Source organism: Culex pipiens, chromosome 2 (genome assembly GCF_016801865.2).
Source record: "Culex pipiens pallens isolate TS chromosome 2, TS_CPP_V2, whole genome shotgun sequence".
In the NCBI taxonomy this organism is placed as follows: Eukaryota; Metazoa; Arthropoda; class Insecta; order Diptera; family Culicidae; genus Culex; species Culex pipiens.
In genome coordinates, this window is record NC_068938.1 from 47951941 (window position 1) to 47968815 (window position 16875).

Sequence of the window (16875 nt, forward strand, 5' to 3'; positions counted from 1 at the left end):
CTTTACCCAAAAATCTGTAAAGGACTTTTCGATTGCAAATTCAATTTTACATAAAAAATACGGTCAATGTAGCATAATTTTTTTTGCAAAAATCATAACTAGGCGGCAGAATTTTTTACCATACTTCTCTATAGCTCAAAAGTTGCGGGTTTTAGTCCCCAAAAACATGTAAAAAATCTCAAAAATCGAAAAATACGGATTTGGGAAATTGAGTGTATAGTCCTTAACAATGCCTACAACTTTGCCGAAGACAGATAAGTCATTCAAAAGATATAGATTTTTGGGGTCTCCTACGAATGGCCGAATCTTAAAAGGCCGAATCCCGAAAGGCCGAAATTCAAAAGGCCGAATTAATCGTAAAGCAGAATTCGAAGTTTGGAATGCGTTTTCTGCCTTTTCGGGCGCGTTTTTCTTTTATTATTTTTATAAGCCATAGTTATGTAGTAATAGTAATTTTATTTGGCAACGATATCCTGTTAGTTAGACTTTTTATCAGGGCAAGGATGGAAATATAACAAAAATAGCTTTCGAAATAAAAGGACATAACTTTTTAGCATTGCTGCTAACTATATCTTTAAAGTTTTATTTTATTTGCCACAAAAAAACAATTGTAATTATTTGAATTCATTTAAATACTTGGTGACGAATGATAAAATTTCGATTATCGTCACCATAAATCAATAAACAAGACTGAAACACTTTTGAAATGCTTTAATTCAATTTACTCTACTGCTCTACTCTACTACTCATCCACAAACCACGTGGACACTTTTTTTAAATCTCAATCCCCCCCTCTCGTGGACAATTTCCATACAAATAAATTCTTTTTTGTATGGAGCGTGGCCAATCCCCAACCCCAAATTTCAATATTTTAATGGAAATTTAAGTGTAATCAGCTTAAATCAAAATGCATTTCTCTGCGTTTATAATAATTTTAAGCAGGTTTGGTTTTATTCAAAAATCTTAAGAATTTTTGAAAATTGTCGATGTACAGTAGGGGAACTATACCCTTTTTCATCCTATTTCTATTATCGGCCTATCAGCACTTTGATCATGAATACCAGCTCTCATAAAGTGTTTTTGACTGTTCCAAAGTAATAAATAGCGCAAATAAAAGTGAGCAAGCAACTCTCCATTGTTGATACATCTGAAATTGTTGATTTAATAGCGGAAACTGCAAAAGTGATGAGAATTGGTCGAACGGCTTAGAGTGATTAAAATGAGTATATTTCCCCTACCTCATTTTTTTTTTCAATGAGATTTATGTTTCCGTCAAATCTTACATTTTGTGAAAACTAATGATTGCAGAAAAACTGAATTAGTGTATTTTTTTTTTCATTCATTTGTTTAGAATATTAATTGTTATTAAAATTTTTCTATTTTTTAACATTTTTTTAATTATTTAAAAAATGATCAAATTAAACCAGAACAAAGTTTTTTTGATGTCTCAAACGTGTTTTTGCTCGGAAATCACGTTCTGCTCGATCACGCTGTATCTTTTGATATGAGCAATATTGCACAATACTTTCTTCGGGAAATTAAAAAAAAACTCAATTTTAACGCTTTTGTGTTGGTTTGAAAAGTTTTGTGGAAAACGAACATGAAAAATATCAAAATGTAGAATAGAAGGTTTTTCCATACTAATATCCATTCAAAATTTAAATGCAATGCGCAAATTGTGGACGCAAACAAAAAAAAATCACGGACGCAAACAATCGATCCCAAATTTCGAGGACCTTACTCATACTGTAGTAAAAATTACTACAGTATGAGCAAGGTAGATTCTATTTAAAAAAAAAATACAGATATGACAAGTTTTACATACAAATTTTCATCATACCTTTTCTCTTTTTTTTCTTCAAATAAAACTCCAACTGCTTTTGTGTTTTTATCTTTATTTGAAATCAATTTGTATTTTTGATATTCCACTTGTTATTTCATTTTACTTTACACTAAGTTGTTGCTGTTTTCGATTTTAATTTTTAAATGTTTCACCTCTTTGTATTGTTTTCTTTTTCTGCAATTCATTTTCATTTTATTCATTTAGTTTTCAGCTATCATTTTTCTCATTTGCTTTTTGCTTGCTTGATTTTTTTAATCATTAACGCAGGTGCGATGTTTTTTTTCCATTGTTCAATCTTGCTTTAGTTGTTGTTGTTATGATTTGTGTTTCACCTAAGTGATCGACGCCGCCTAGGTTGCTTTGTTGTTCTTTTTTTCTTTTGCTAGTTTTTGTGATGTTGGTTTCGCGCGTCGATTTTACGCATAATTTTGATCTTGCTTGCTTGCTCGCATGTTTTTTGTTGTTTTGTTTTGCTTGATTGTTTTAAAAATATGAATGAAACCCATCACAGAAGCTTGCTTGTGCTATATATTGTAGTATATATTTTTTAATCATGATAGTTGTATATTCGCTTTTTTTTTGTTTTTTTCAATAGATAAGTTTTGATACACTTTTGTTTTTACTTGTTTGTTTGTATTTAAAGAGATTCTTTTTGCATGTTTTTTTTCCTTTCTTTTTGTTACTATCAAGTGGATATATAGAGCGTTCGGAATCGATCGTCCTCTCCGCAGGAGGATCGCAGGATCAATTCTTACGCCGTGTTTTTTTGTTAGTTTAATTAATGTTCCGACAAGAAGCGTCCAACTAAAGAGTAAAGCGATACGAAAATAAATTGTCCTTTAAGCACTCTTTTAATTTGTCCTTATTTTTTTCCATTTACTTTTTTTGTTTCTGTAAACCAGTCTCCAGTTCCGTTCCGATTTTTTTTTCTCTCTTGTTCAAGTCAATTTGCGCGGGCGCGCTCGCGTGCACATTGATCGCTACACCACTTTGTTACCTTTGAGCTAATGTATTAAATACCTTCTTATTTTTGTTGGTTGATTTTGTTTTGCAATTTTAATCTCTCAAGCACAACGCAAAACGTTCCGTTCATGGGATCGCTTCCTGCTTTTCTTTTCTTTCGGTTGATTTCAAATAAAGCATATTATTGTCCGGAGTGGGACTAACTACTGGTACGGTTCTGCGCTCACAAAAGTGTGTGTTATTTATTTATTCCAACTTTTTAATTCTTCTCTGGCAAACTCGGCGAAGCGCGACGCAAACCAACGTTACAAAACATATTTGGGAAAGATAAAATAGAAAGGCAAAAACAAAAATATTTTTTCAAGTTGTGAAATACTGACAAAGCGATAATGGCGATTTTTGTTCGATTAATTTATTATATATGTTACACAAGGCGGGCGGTTTGCTCACAAAATTTAGCACTTATTTTAATTCCTAGCCTCACTTTTCCGCTTTTCACTTCCCGCTTCATTCCTATATTCACACATGGTTACGATCGCAAATTTATGGCGCGCGCACATTCATCAATTCGCTCGCTGCTGGCAAACAGACATTTCGTATCAATTTTTGTTCCGTTTTCTCGACTCGACTCAAGCACAACTTATATGCGGCATAATTAAGGGGGGTTTGCGTGCTGCTCTGTAAAACTCTCGCGGGGGGGTTGGGACTGAAAACAGAAATTGGGCGACCACGATCGTGGGCAATAATGTGTTCTTACCAGGTATAAATATAATTATCGTTAATTGATATTAGAATTAAAGAATGCATAAAAGGCGGCACAGAGGCGATGTAATATGAATGTAAGTATATAATAATATTTTGTTTGTTTGTCTTGTGTGTGTGTTTTCTTTTTAATGGTGTTTTATCGGTAAGTTTTTTTTTGTTTGCATTTTCCCATTTTTTGTTGCTGTGTTATTTTGTTTAATAATAATCAATAGTGTGTGTGTTAGCTTACAATTAAGAGTTAGGTTTTAAAATTAATTTCAACACAAACTCGCTTCCTCACTTTATGGCTTCGGCTCCTTCTTTCCACGCTGGCAATCTCCTAATCTTTCACAGTTCAATCGATCAATTCATTCGGCAATTTACTTTCCTTCCAAGATAGACCAAGTTATTTTTGAAACAAACAGCCAGACTCAAAAGATGGCACTAGAAATCAAACCAAATCATCGATATACTCAAATTTGCAGTTTAATTTTAATGATTTTTACTGGTTGCTAGAATTTTTTACTTTTTATTTCTCTCTTTCTATGGACTGTATTTTATTTCAATCTTTTTGTTGGAGGTTCTTTTTTCTATTCTGGTTGGGCAGTTTTCAAGTTTGTTCTCCCCTTCTTTTGGTGCGTCATTTAAGTGTGAAAAATAAAAGCATAACTAAACAGTTCAAAACCACTCAGAATCGCTTCATTTTACAAACGATCAGGCTATTGGAGTTACAAAGGTTTTAACATTTATTTAAGTTTTTTTTATTACCACTTTTAAGTTCGGGGCTTCCTCCCCTAAACAGAAAACTAAACTTGTTCTTTATGCCATCTTGCTTTTATTAGTATGCCGTGATAGTGGAAAAAAACTGTGTTGTTTAGTGTGTTTGTGTGTGTGTCTATGTGTTTGTGTAACTGTGTAAATGTATTCATAATTTTTTAGTAACTTCTTTCAATGTCCTTCGCGTAGCCTAGATTTTCGTGTTTTGTGTGTGTTCTGTTTAGCTTGTTTAAAAAAGTAGCAATATTTCACGTTTGGTTTGTTCATTTAGTATTTAGCAACCCTTTCTTTGCAAGAAACGTTGTTGGTTTGGTTCTATCTACCTATTGTTGTGTGATTTATTTTCTCTCTCTGTGCAAGTTCAAGTTTTCAACTCCTTTTTTAAAACTGCTGCGCGCGCTGCTGGTGTCAATGCCTTCTTCTTTTGCTGTTCTGCGATTTTGGTTATATTGTTTCTTTAATTTGTATATTTGTTAATTTAAATTCTCTCTGCGTTATTGAACTTCCGCTTTCGCCCTAGCATGTTTGTTTCAACTTCCGTTTTACATTAGTTTTCCGGACTCACTTCCGTTTGCTGCGATATCTATCAGGTGAGTGACAAAGGGGTGTATGAGAGAAAGAGAGATAGAGAGAGCAGGAGGAGCAGAATTGCATTTTTGTGTGCGGATTTTTCCTTTTCTTCTTCTTCTTCTTCTTCTCCAGTGGTGAACGAACAGGTAATGTGAAAGGTTACATCAGTTGTTGAGATTTTGGTGTGTCTTGATCGATTGGAGAAAAAACAGTACGTGTGTATGGGTGTGTGGGTGTTGCTAATAAAGAGAAGGAAGCTCGTTCGATGGTACCCGGGTGCGAATCTAACCGGATGATGCGGTGACGTTGACGTTGTCCTCGTCCTTTTGGGAGGCGAGGGCGGCCTTGTTCTGGCGCACAATCTCCGCGCGTCGTTCCTGTAAAGTGAAAAAATAACAATCATTGTAGGAGGATAGGATCTTTCTGGGATAACACATCAAAACGAGCACACAAACATTATGATGCGTGGTATTTTTTAGCAATAATTTAGTAGCACAACACACAATCCAACAAACCTTGCTTAAAAATAAACATTACTTTTCTATTGCGGATTTTATATAATGGTTTATGCAAGAAGTTGCAAAAGGATTTTTTTTTCTGCACTGGTTGTACATTTATGCAACGAGGTTTAACGAGTTGGATAAATACAAAGCGTGTCTAGAATAAATTTTTGCAGAGAGATTTTTTTTTGCAAATTCCAAAAATCCTTTATTCATAAATTGAATATTATTTGCCGTCAAGATTGTGTAAAAAATTATAATGTATCAAAAGTTTAAATTTTCTATACAGGTACTGTAATGTATACCTTCCACACTCAAATGTAAGCTGTAAAAATTCTTCCGAAAAAAAATAATTTTTCATGAAAAAACACACACAAAATTTGTTTTCAAACCTATTTTAAGTTACTCAACTTAAAAAAAAGAGACTCGTTGTTTTATGAGAAATTGAATGTTCTTCGAATCTTCAAGTGCTAGGCTTTCATTCAGAACAAAAATTTTCCTTATACATTTTTATAACTTTTTATGGTTATTTTTCAAATTGTATCATAATGATATACAGTCGACTCTCTGGCTGTCGATCTTCTCGATATCAATATTGCTCCATATTTCGATGAATTCTTCAGTCCCTTCAATCTGCATACTTCAATTCTCTTCATTCCTCGATATTTTCTCTTGCTTGAAGGATCTTTTCCTCGACGGTCCCTTGGATTCTTTTTGCTTTAAAAATCTCTTCCAGTTGTCAATAATTTCACTTTCTCATGGCTTGCATAGACATTTTTCTTTGCGAAACAAAGCTTTGAAGGGTGTTTGACATTAGTTTGTTTTTGTTTGTTGGACATTGCCATGATTCTCTCCCATAGCTGGGTATCAAGAAAACAATATTTTCAATCGAGTCTTCATTTTGCATCGTTCTGTAAACTGATGATTCTCTTCCTCGACGGTCCCTTGGATATTGACAACCAGAGAGTCGACTGTACATAGTTGTAGAGCGATTATTAACCCTCACGTTAATTGTTGTCAATCAAGGCATGGCTGTTCAAGGTCACCTAAGCAATTCTTCGCCAAAACCGAAATAGTAGTTTATGCAACAAGTTGCGAAAACAAGATTTTTTTCAGCACGAGTCGTACATTTATCTAACGAGGTTTACAGAATTAGATAAATACGACGAGTGCTGAAAAAATCAAGCTTTGCAACTTGTTGCTTACAACATTTTTTGCAATTCCGAACAATGCTTTTTTAATGGAATTTTATGTCAAACATTCATGTGTTAAGTAAATTCACCGTTCAAAACAAAACAATATTGAAAAATGTTGCTTTTCGATACATGTCTTGAAAAGTTAAACTTTTTGGCACTGGTATTAATTCAAAACTTACCATAAATTTCACATTAACAGGTCTCATTTTATTTGTTGTCGCTTCTTTTTTTCAGAAATTTTCAAAGAAATTTTTGAAGGTTTTTTAGTCATGTCATTAAACAAACAAAAAATATATTTTTAAAAGATTTATTTCATTTTAATCACTTTGGAATTAGAAATTGTCGTACATTTAAAATCCAAAGCACAACAAAGAATAAAAACACCGTGTTTAATTTCTTCTAAGCAATTTTAAAACTGTCTTTCTTGTTCAGATTGATGTGTAGATTATCAGAAATGAATATTATTGGGCTAATTCTATGATGTTAAGCTTGAAAACATCAAATATAATGAAAACATTTATTTTATTACTGTCTCAAAAATTTTCCGGGATCCCGGGAATTTCCGGGATTTAAAAAATATTTTTCCCGTTTCCCGGGAAAAACAAAACCCGGGAAAATTGGACGCCCTATTAAAAACGGTGCACTTTACCAAAAAAAAAATTTAAAGTACTTTTCGATTGCAAATATGATTTTACAATAATTCAATTCAATTCAATTCAATTCGGTTTTATTTGTGAATAATCAAGATACAATGAGTTATTTTGAAGTGCATAACAGAGTTTTGGAGTTCCTTACAGCTGTGTGTTGCATCATAATCCATTTAGGAACAATTATTTCTTTAACTAAGGCACTAGCAAGAGTAAGAAAAAACTATTAAAAAACTTACAGAAATGATTTTACAATAAAAAACTGAATTTCATAGAATTTTTTCGAGTTAAATTTCAATTTTTCAAAAAATATCGCTATTTGGTGGTACATTTTTTGTCCATGCTATTCTGTGGCTCAAAAGTTGTGGCTGTATATGATTGCATATAAAAAATCAAAAATAATTAAAACATGGATTTTGGGAAATAGTTTTTTTTTTGTGAAAAAAATATTTTTTCAAAATCGGCATTTTTCCGTGTACCAATTTTGCCGAAGACACCAAACCGATCAGAAAATCCCATATCAAAGCTGCCAAAACTGTATGGAGCCTTGATTGGGTAAACAAAGACACAAAATGGCTTCTTTGGTCATACGGAAAGCCGAAAAGTTTGAGCCAATTCAAAAAATATTAACAACTGACAACTTTTTCTGTCCTTCTGGAGAAACGAAACAGCCTACTTATAACTACCAAAAATAACAGATTTGAAAATCAAATCAAATAAAATGATACCTGTTAATGTGAAATTTATGGTAAGATTTGAATTCCGACCATGTTTTATATAAATCATATTTTACAATTTATCTTTAAGTTACGCAACTGGGGAGAATCAGGACTACAGTCTGAATAGATACAAGAAATTTTGGAGTTATACATTTGGAAATCGGTATACTAATTGTTTTGTTCTGCTCCTGTTTTAACCGAAGTCATTAAAAAATATAAGTGACGAATGACCTCTCTAGGTTAAAGTCACTTAAATGAAATAAACAACAACAACATTAAGAAATATGCATTTTTTTTTGCTTAAATAGCTGTCCTAATTCGTTACATTTATCCTGATTTGCCCCAGTTGCCGATGTTTAATTAAAAATAATTTAATATGATATTTTTTTTCCAAATTTTAAATCATAAATATACGTAAATGTAGTATCCAGTCTTATAAAAATATATAAAATAAAATTGAAAATATTTAAAGCGCTAGGTATTTTGCGCATCTGTTCCCTAAAATTTTAACAATTTTCCTCTATGCGTCAAATTAAAGCCAAATGTGCCGAATACAATTTTTTTATTCTTGAAAATTCTTATTGATTTCTAAGTTTTCAAATGTTCATCTATTTCCACAACTAAATCTTAATTTCCAGACCAGAGTTTGTTTTTTTTTTATTTCGGGAATTCCCGGGACAAATTATGAAAAATCCCGGGATTCGGGAATTCCCGGTTTTTGGAAAATCCCGGGAATTTTGTCCCGGGAATTCCCGGGATGGACGGCACTAGTTTTTATGATAGAACTGCTTAAAGTTTGAATTTTACTGAAAAATTTCAGTTTGTCGATTTTTTTTAATACCTAGTATCTTAAAATATATTTTTTTTCCGAAAAGTTGTAAAATTTACAATAAAATTGCCTAAGAGACATTGAAGATTGGTCGTCTGGTTGATAAGGCTGGTACACATATTTTTAAATGTATTTGCCCCCCCCCCTCCCCCCCCCCTTCAAAATTGCCCCGAAAAATCAGGGGGCAAAAAAAATATTTTTACAATAAACTTCAAAATTTCAATGAAAATTCAAGTGCAACCAGCTGAAATCAAATTAAAATACATTCTCCTGTGTTTAAAATCATTTTTAGCATGTTTGGGTTTATTAAAAAATCTTAAGATTTTTTGAAAATTTTCGATGCAAAATCTTAGATTTTTTGAAAACTAATGATTGCAAAACAACTGAACTAGTGTAAAATGCATTTTAAAACACATTTTTTCATTTAAATGTGAAGACTATGGCTTGTTATTTAAATTTTTATATTTTTTATTTTTTTGCCCCCCCCCCCCCCCCCTTGACCTCGGCCAGGGCCGAGGGACAAAAACTTTTTTAAATATTTACATCGGCCTAAGTAAGTACAATGAATAAAAGAAAAAAAACAAGAAAATTGAAGTATAAGACACTTTTTGACAGTTTGCCTACTTTGTTTGTTTGACTGCAGTTGTTTGCAGAAACGACAGACTACATACATTTTGCTTTATTTGCGAGTTTGCCACAAACAGGTTTGCGAGTTTAACAAAGTGTCAAACAAAATTTTGGAATGAAGACTAATATTTCAAAAAGGTCAAGTGTTCAATATTATATTTTTTTCGAAGAGATCAAAAATGCAGTTTTATTGTAAGTTTTCTCAACCATTCGAAATTATTATTTTTGCAATTCCATCGTGAAACTACTCACTTTTCCTGTCATTCTTGAACGACGAAATAGCCTACTTTTCTGTACCAAAAATAACAGAATCGAATAGCAACACTTTTCAAAATAAATGCTGAAAAGTTCTACTTTTCAGCACTCAAATGGGTGCTGAAAAGTTGAACTTTTCAGCACTTGTTTCGAAAAGTAACACTTTTCAAAAAAAATTGATTTAAACGATTTATTGACAAAATACATGAAAATTTGACTTAAAATTTCACTCAGTGTGTGTTTTTTGGAATTGCAAAATAGTAGTTTATGCAACAAGTTGCAAAAAGAGGATTTTTTCAGCACGAGTCGTACATTTATCCAACGAGGTTCACCGAGTTGGATAAATACGAAGAGTGCTGAAAAAATTCTCTTTTTGCAACGAGTTCCATACAACATTTTTTGCAATTCCAAAAAACACCCAATGAGTGAAATTTAAAGTCAAATTTTCATGTATTTTGTCAATAAATCGTTTAAATCAAAAAAATGTTGAAAAGTGTTACTTTTCGAAACAAGTGCTGAAAAGTTGAACTTTTCAGCACCCATTTGAGTGCTGAAAAGTAGAACTTTTCAGCATTTATTTTGAAAAGTGTTGCTATTCGATTCTGTTATTTTTGGTACAGAAAAGTAGGCTATTTCGTCGTTCAAGAATGACAGGAAAAGTAAATAGTTTCACGACGGAATTGCAAAAAAATGTTGTATGGAACTCATTGCAAAACTTGATTTTTCAGCACTCTTCGTATTTATCCAACTCGGTGAACCTCGTTGGATAAATGTACGACTCGTGCTGAAAAAATCCTCTTTTTGCAACTTGTTGCATAAACTACTATTTTCGGGAATGGACTTTTCGATTGCAAATTTGATTTTACATTATTTTAAAATTTTCAAGTCGAATTTCTATGATTGAAAAAAAAAACCTTTATTCAAAACATCATAACTTGGCGGCAAAATTATTGTTTATACTTTGCGGTTTTATTGTCCCCAAAAGTTTATGAAAAAGAAATCCGTGTACAATTTTTTCCAAACAGGTAGTCCCTAAAAGTAAAACAATAAAATACAGGCCACGGTTTCCCAATTTAAATGAAAAAAGTGTTTTAAAATGCATTGTCCAGTCTAGTTGTATTGCAACCATAAGTTTCCAAAATTTCTAAGCATTGACGAAAATTTCATTTTTTGCTAGAAACAAAAGTGATTGCGTAATCCCAACATTCAAAAACTGTTAAAAGATTATTTGATTACAAATGCATTAAAAAGTGTAAGGCAATTTTTTTTTAATAGTTTACAATCAATTTAAAAAGTTTTTTTTTATTCATAACTTCATCGCTTCCGTAAACGTAAGAATGAATCGCACTGGAATAAATGATGATTGAAATTTAGGCGCATGGATCTTTTCTTTCCACAGCCGACTGTCTAAGATTGGATCTCAAACAAATGTTCGCGTCGGGATTAAAATATAAAATACACTGAAATAATAATAACACTTTCTCAGCAGCAGCATCCAACTGCTTGCTTTGAGAATAAATTTTCAATCCTGTTAAAATAATAAACTTTATTTAATCTAAACGGGAATGGTCTCAACAGCAGCATCCGATTGCTTGCCTTGAGAATAAAAATCTAACAGTTAACTTCATTTATGCCAATGGTCGTATCGCTTGCTTAGTGCGAATCCCAGACCTTTACCCATCACAACTACCAACTCCACGCGACATTTACGCATCCTTGTTGTTTAAATTCAATTAAATTTGATCAAATGGTCAGTTTGATCGAGTTCCACAATAAGGTTGGGAAAAAGAGCCTGCGGTTTCGCTACCTTTTTCTAAGTAAATTCAGCATCAACACTTCCCGTGCTCCTAATCCTTATTCCTCTCCCGGTGAATGGTGGAGATGGGAGCGGCCGGCAATGGATGGCTCTCATGGTGCTACCTGTCCTGTTCTGGTAGAATTGGTTTTAATTCCCTCTAATCAATTTCTAAGCAACCTGAGCTGGACGATTATCACACATACATGACGAAATCCAGTCTGCAACCCGCTAAGATCACCATCTCCATGCGAATGCGAATGCGAATGCGAATTTAAAAAGTTTTATTTTATATATTCATTCATTTTTTTCAAAATAGCGTAAAAAAAATAGAACATATTCGGTTTTTGCAGTATCTGTCATTTTTAGATCGGGTATCGTCAATTTACTAATACATAGTGAATTTGGTACTACTCAAAAAACAAAAGTCGTTTAGTATTAAAACAACAAAAAATACTAGAAATAAGTGACCCTAATGGACCAGTGATGTAGGGGTAAGCATAGTTGCCATCTCCCTGGGTCCAGCCTCGGTGGAGTCGCTGGTACGCAGTTGGACTAACAATCCCAAGGTCGTCAGTTCGAATCCCAGAGTGGATGGAAGCTTAGGTGTAAAAAAAGGTTTGCAATTGCCTCAATAATCAAGCCTTCGGACACCTAGTTTCGAGTAGGAATCTCGCAATCGAGAACGCCAAGGCAATGCTGTAGAGCGAACAATTTGTTTATTTATTAGGTTGTGATTGCTGATAGGACCTTCATTAAGCTTTTTCCATTAATATTGAGAATTGAAAAAAAAACATCGATTTTTGTGTGTTACTTTGAATAATGTTTTTAGCATAAAAGTGCGTCAAATAAATTTCAAACACACAACGAAAAGCTCAAACTCAGAAAAAAACACACGCAACAGAAATGTATTTGGTGGCGTCACACACAATGAAAAAGCCTGCAGTTTTGAGGGAGCTGGTCTCAACATAAATTAAACGAGAAACAAATAAAATAAACCGGAAAAAACCCTACGTGTTTGCGGAGCGTTTCCAGCTTCTTCTGGAGCTCCTTCTCGCGGTTCTGCTCGGCGGTGGACAGTTTGTTCTCGATAATGCGGGTCTTCTCCTCGGACTTTTGCGACTCGAGCAGATCGACGGTGGCTCGCACCTCGTTCAGCTTGTCCGTGTTCTGGATGGGATGATGATGGTGATGTGCACAGATGAGGATGGGCATGAGATTTTCGGTTTTTGGTCAACGGCAGCGGCAAAAGGCCAAACCCAATGCAATCGATATCCCGACCGACCGCAGCATTATTGGGTGGCATTGGCGTCAATTAGTGTAATGGACGCAGCCAGTTTGCCAATTCGATATGATACAGGCCAGTGAGTACGTGTGTTTGTGTGTTTTATGTGATCAGCAGTGGATGATGATGGCGGTTGTTGATGACGATGATTATGGTCCAAATCCCACCAGGACACGATGGTAGGCACGACGGAGTGACAATGTGATGATGGATGTTGTGGCGATACAGAATTAATGCACGTGTCGTGTAGGATGTCATTTTCGTGGTGGTGTTGATGATGGAACGAGGTGTGATTTTTCGTGACGAAGGAACAAACATGGAAAGAAAAAAGAAAAACGGAAATCGATAAGAAAACGAAGGTGCACGGTAAAATTAACCAAATAAACACAGACGACGACAACGACGACGCACAACTAATAAACCGAAATAATCCTACACTAAACGAACGAACCAAGTAGCAGCATTTATATGGCGCAACATCAAAATGTGCTTTCCTAAGCTTTGACTTTGGCATGTGGGGAGGCGGCGAGCGTGAGTGCCGTCACGAAACGAGCCCCAAAATGAGCAAACAATCGCTTCCTAATGTACTCCCCCCGTAATACATAGGAGCAGGTTAGATGGCAGAATAATAATAATGACACACGTTTCCCGGTGAAGGAATGACCATTTCGTGATGACTAAACCGCGCTGTTTTGCTCTCCCCTGCCGGTGGTGGAGGTACTCAGAGTGAAAGAAAGAAAATTCGAATTTTTTTTTTTTGCTTGCGAAGGTCTCTCTTTAGTCGTAACTTACATGCTCCTTTAATCGGTCCAGAATCTTCTTGATCTTGTCGTCCCGCAACGTGGCCGCGGTTCGCAGCTTCTCCTCCAGCTGCTTCTGCAGTTCCTCCGACTTGGTGTGCTCGAGGCTGTGCCGCGTCTTTTCGATTTCGGCCGCGTGCATCTGGAAAGAGGGTGAGGGGAGGTGAGCCAGTTAGTGTCATGATGAAATTGATAATGTTGAAAATTTGAAAGTGAAAAATTAAATTACAGGAAAAGTAGTTCTTTTAAAATAATTAATTATGATAGATTTTTTATTTTCGAGTAAAACTACAAGAACTTGAACATGATGTAGGAATTTCTCTAATATCTATTTCTTTTATAAATATTTCAATCAGGTTATATTCAATATACAGGATGACCACTCAAATCCCATTTTCAAAATCCCGACTTTTCTCGACTTTTGTAAATTCCTAAATATTAGATATTTCTTATCTAATGAATAATAACAATATTCGAACCAAAAACTCTTTATAAAAATCAAATGAAAAATCAAACAACAAGATTAAACATTTTAGTAAAAATAGAAACATTTTGGGTGACTCACCACACGTAACCTTCGGACGCCTAGATATGAGCAGAAACTTACAACAGAGCCCACAAAAGACCCGGGGGTCGTTAAAGTGGATTGCTTTGCTAGAAACTTAACAATAAATTCCTTAAACAAATACTTCTAAAATTGAAGCACATATTATTTTGATAGAGAGTAAAAACAAAAATAATCGGTCTGAAAAATAACCTTTGCAATGTTTATTTTTAAAATTGCCAAATTGCCAAGATTTTGATACCTGATTTTAACTGGAAATGAAAAAAAAAGGATGGCAAAAATGTAAGGAAAATTGAATTTCAAAATTTATATTTAATTTAATATGTTTTCATCAAAGTGCTTTTCGAAGACGATTACAGTTGTTTTTTTTTTTTCAAAAATAAAATATCTAGGAATTCTTTTGTAAAAATGGTTTGACAAGTTTGTAAATTTTTATATTTAATATTTCAAATACAGCCCAGACTCGATTATCCGAAGACCTTGGCAAAATTTCACTTCGGATAATCGAATCACAAAACAAAGATTTGTTTCGTTGTCTTAGTTTTGATTGTCGAGCTTAATTATGACCCCTAAGCTACTCTAAAGTGATTTTGAATTTTTAAATCCAAAATGGTGGCCAAAATGGCGGTGACGAAATAAAAAAATGCACTTTTTAATTTAATAGGCAATCCACCATCCAAATTTTATTAAAAAAAAAAAAAAAAAAAAAAAAAACAGGAAATAAATGTTTTGTTCATGGTTCGATTATCCGAGTCCCATACAAACCTTCGGATTATCGAAACATCGGATAATCATAGCTTCGGATAATCGAGTCTGGATTGTATTGATTTATCGAGTTGTCAGTATTTAAATGTTTAATTTTTTTTGAAGGAAAAAATACTTTGATTATTTTTTTTGCAATTCCAATATTTTTCGTATTATCGATATGCTTTTTTTATTAAGAACTTTTTTTTTTAATTTTAATCGATATTTAAGTTTTCATCTGGGGTGAATCGGGACTACAGTCTGAGTAGGGACAGCAGTAATTAGATCACTTAAAGGTTTTAAATTTGGATATGGATGTAAACATTTTGTTGGACTGAGTCTGTTCTATCCGAAACCAGCAAGAAAAATCAAAATAGAGCACAATCTAACATGGTTAAAATTGTTGTCCCAATTCGCCCCAGTTGACGGTAGTAATTTACCCATACTCCAAAAATGTTTAATGGAATCAAATGTTTGGAAAAATTACTCAATAAATTTAGCTCAATGTTTAAATAACACAAAAAATATTTCCAAATATTGCTTTCAAAATATTTATGCAATGTGATAAAATCAAACACAATCATTAGCACCTTTGAAAATAAGCTTTATTTTCGTTTATATTTTTCATTAGCTTTGTTTTTGGATAAAGTAAGATGGTACCATTTGTTTGATAAATAAAATCTTTTGATACATAAAAAATACTTTGAAAATGCCATCATAATCATCTAATATTTATTAGAAATTATTCAAAAGTTGGAAAATATTTTTTAAATAAGTATGCTTTTTAATTCCCGACAGTTTCCGACATTTTGACAAAAAAATCACAAATTCTTGACTTTTTCCCGATATTTCGCGGATTTTGGCAAATTCCCGACTTTTTCCCGACCATTCCGATTTCCGACTTGAGTGGCCACTCTGAATTATGTAATTTTATTTGAACACAGCTCTTATTTAGAAAACGATGATGTTTGGGTATCAAAAGTTGCGTCTTTCAATTACGAAAATTTTGATTAATTTTGAAGTTATCACGATTTTAGTGAAAGAAGTTGACTTTTTCTCATTTTCGTAATTTTCCTGTTTTTGCGCGTGGCGCGTTGAAAAACTCAGTTTTCATTTTCGAAAAAATCATATCTCGGAAATCTACGGGTCGACATCGCCAATTTTTTGATATGTTACGTAGAATCCGATAAACATATTTTCACACGTAGGCTTTTTGGTCCCGACCCGGTCAAAACGTCATTTTAAATTTTGCTTTGCTCGAATTTTCGTCGAACTTCATCAATTCCAACTCTCTTAGATGCATTCGAAAGGTCTTCTGAAGAACTTCAAAATATTCCATAGACATCCAAGATTGGTTTGACTTTTTCTCATAGCTTTTGCAAATTACTGTTAAAAATGGATTTTTTATAACCTTAATATCTTTTTGAAACAGCCTCCAACATCCATACTCCTATAGGTTAAAAGCTAGGAAATTTCATGGACAAAAAGCCTACGGTATTAACTTTTAGGCCAAGTTTTCTCATAGTTTTTGATATTTCTATAACAAACTTTTTACAACATTAGTTTTTGCCCTGTAGGCCGCCATAGCGGCACTTTTTGGTCTCAATTTTGTAGGATTCGGAATCCTCCGAAAATTTCACGTAAGTTAGAAATATTATAGTTGGCTATATATATCGTAAAATTATTTTTTTATAGTATCACTTATGTCCCAAATAATGTAGAATATCCATATTGCTTAAAAATATTCCATCCAATTTAAATTTATGTTTTATAATATTTTTTTATTCAATCGCTATCTGTATAGCTGCATAACACATGACAAATCCACCATTTTTAAAGTCATAAAAAATAAAAAGTCAACATTAAACATAAGCCTTCAGGAATTCTTACATATTTTGATTTTTTTTTGTTTGAAAAAATGTGACAAAAAATACTTTATTTGGAATAAAATCTGGGAAACTGAGAACAAATGTCACAATATTTTATCAAAGCTGAACAAAATAAGTAAAAAATATC

At 33.3% G+C, this 16875-nt stretch overlaps 1 protein-coding gene across 3 annotated transcripts in view; it reads right to left on the reverse strand.

Moving 5' to 3' along the window:
• Nucleotides 1-2324: 2324 nt before the first annotated feature.
• The window catches only part of LOC120428320 (stathmin), a 110582-nt gene continuing 96031 nt past the window's right edge, over nt 2325-16875 (reverse strand). For 2 of the 3 annotated variants that reach the window (XM_039593317.2, XM_039593316.2), the window contains exons 4-6: nt 13543-13692; nt 12480-12635; nt 2325-5274 (exon numbers count right to left, since the gene is read on the reverse strand). In XM_039593317.2, the coding sequence (XP_039449251.1) occupies nt 5182-5274; nt 12480-12635; nt 13543-13692 (399 nt within the window). In that variant the 3' untranslated portion in view covers nt 2325-5181. The remainder of the gene's footprint in view (nt 5275-12479; nt 12636-13542; nt 13693-16875) is intronic. The other variant, XM_039593318.2, reaches the window with a different exon arrangement.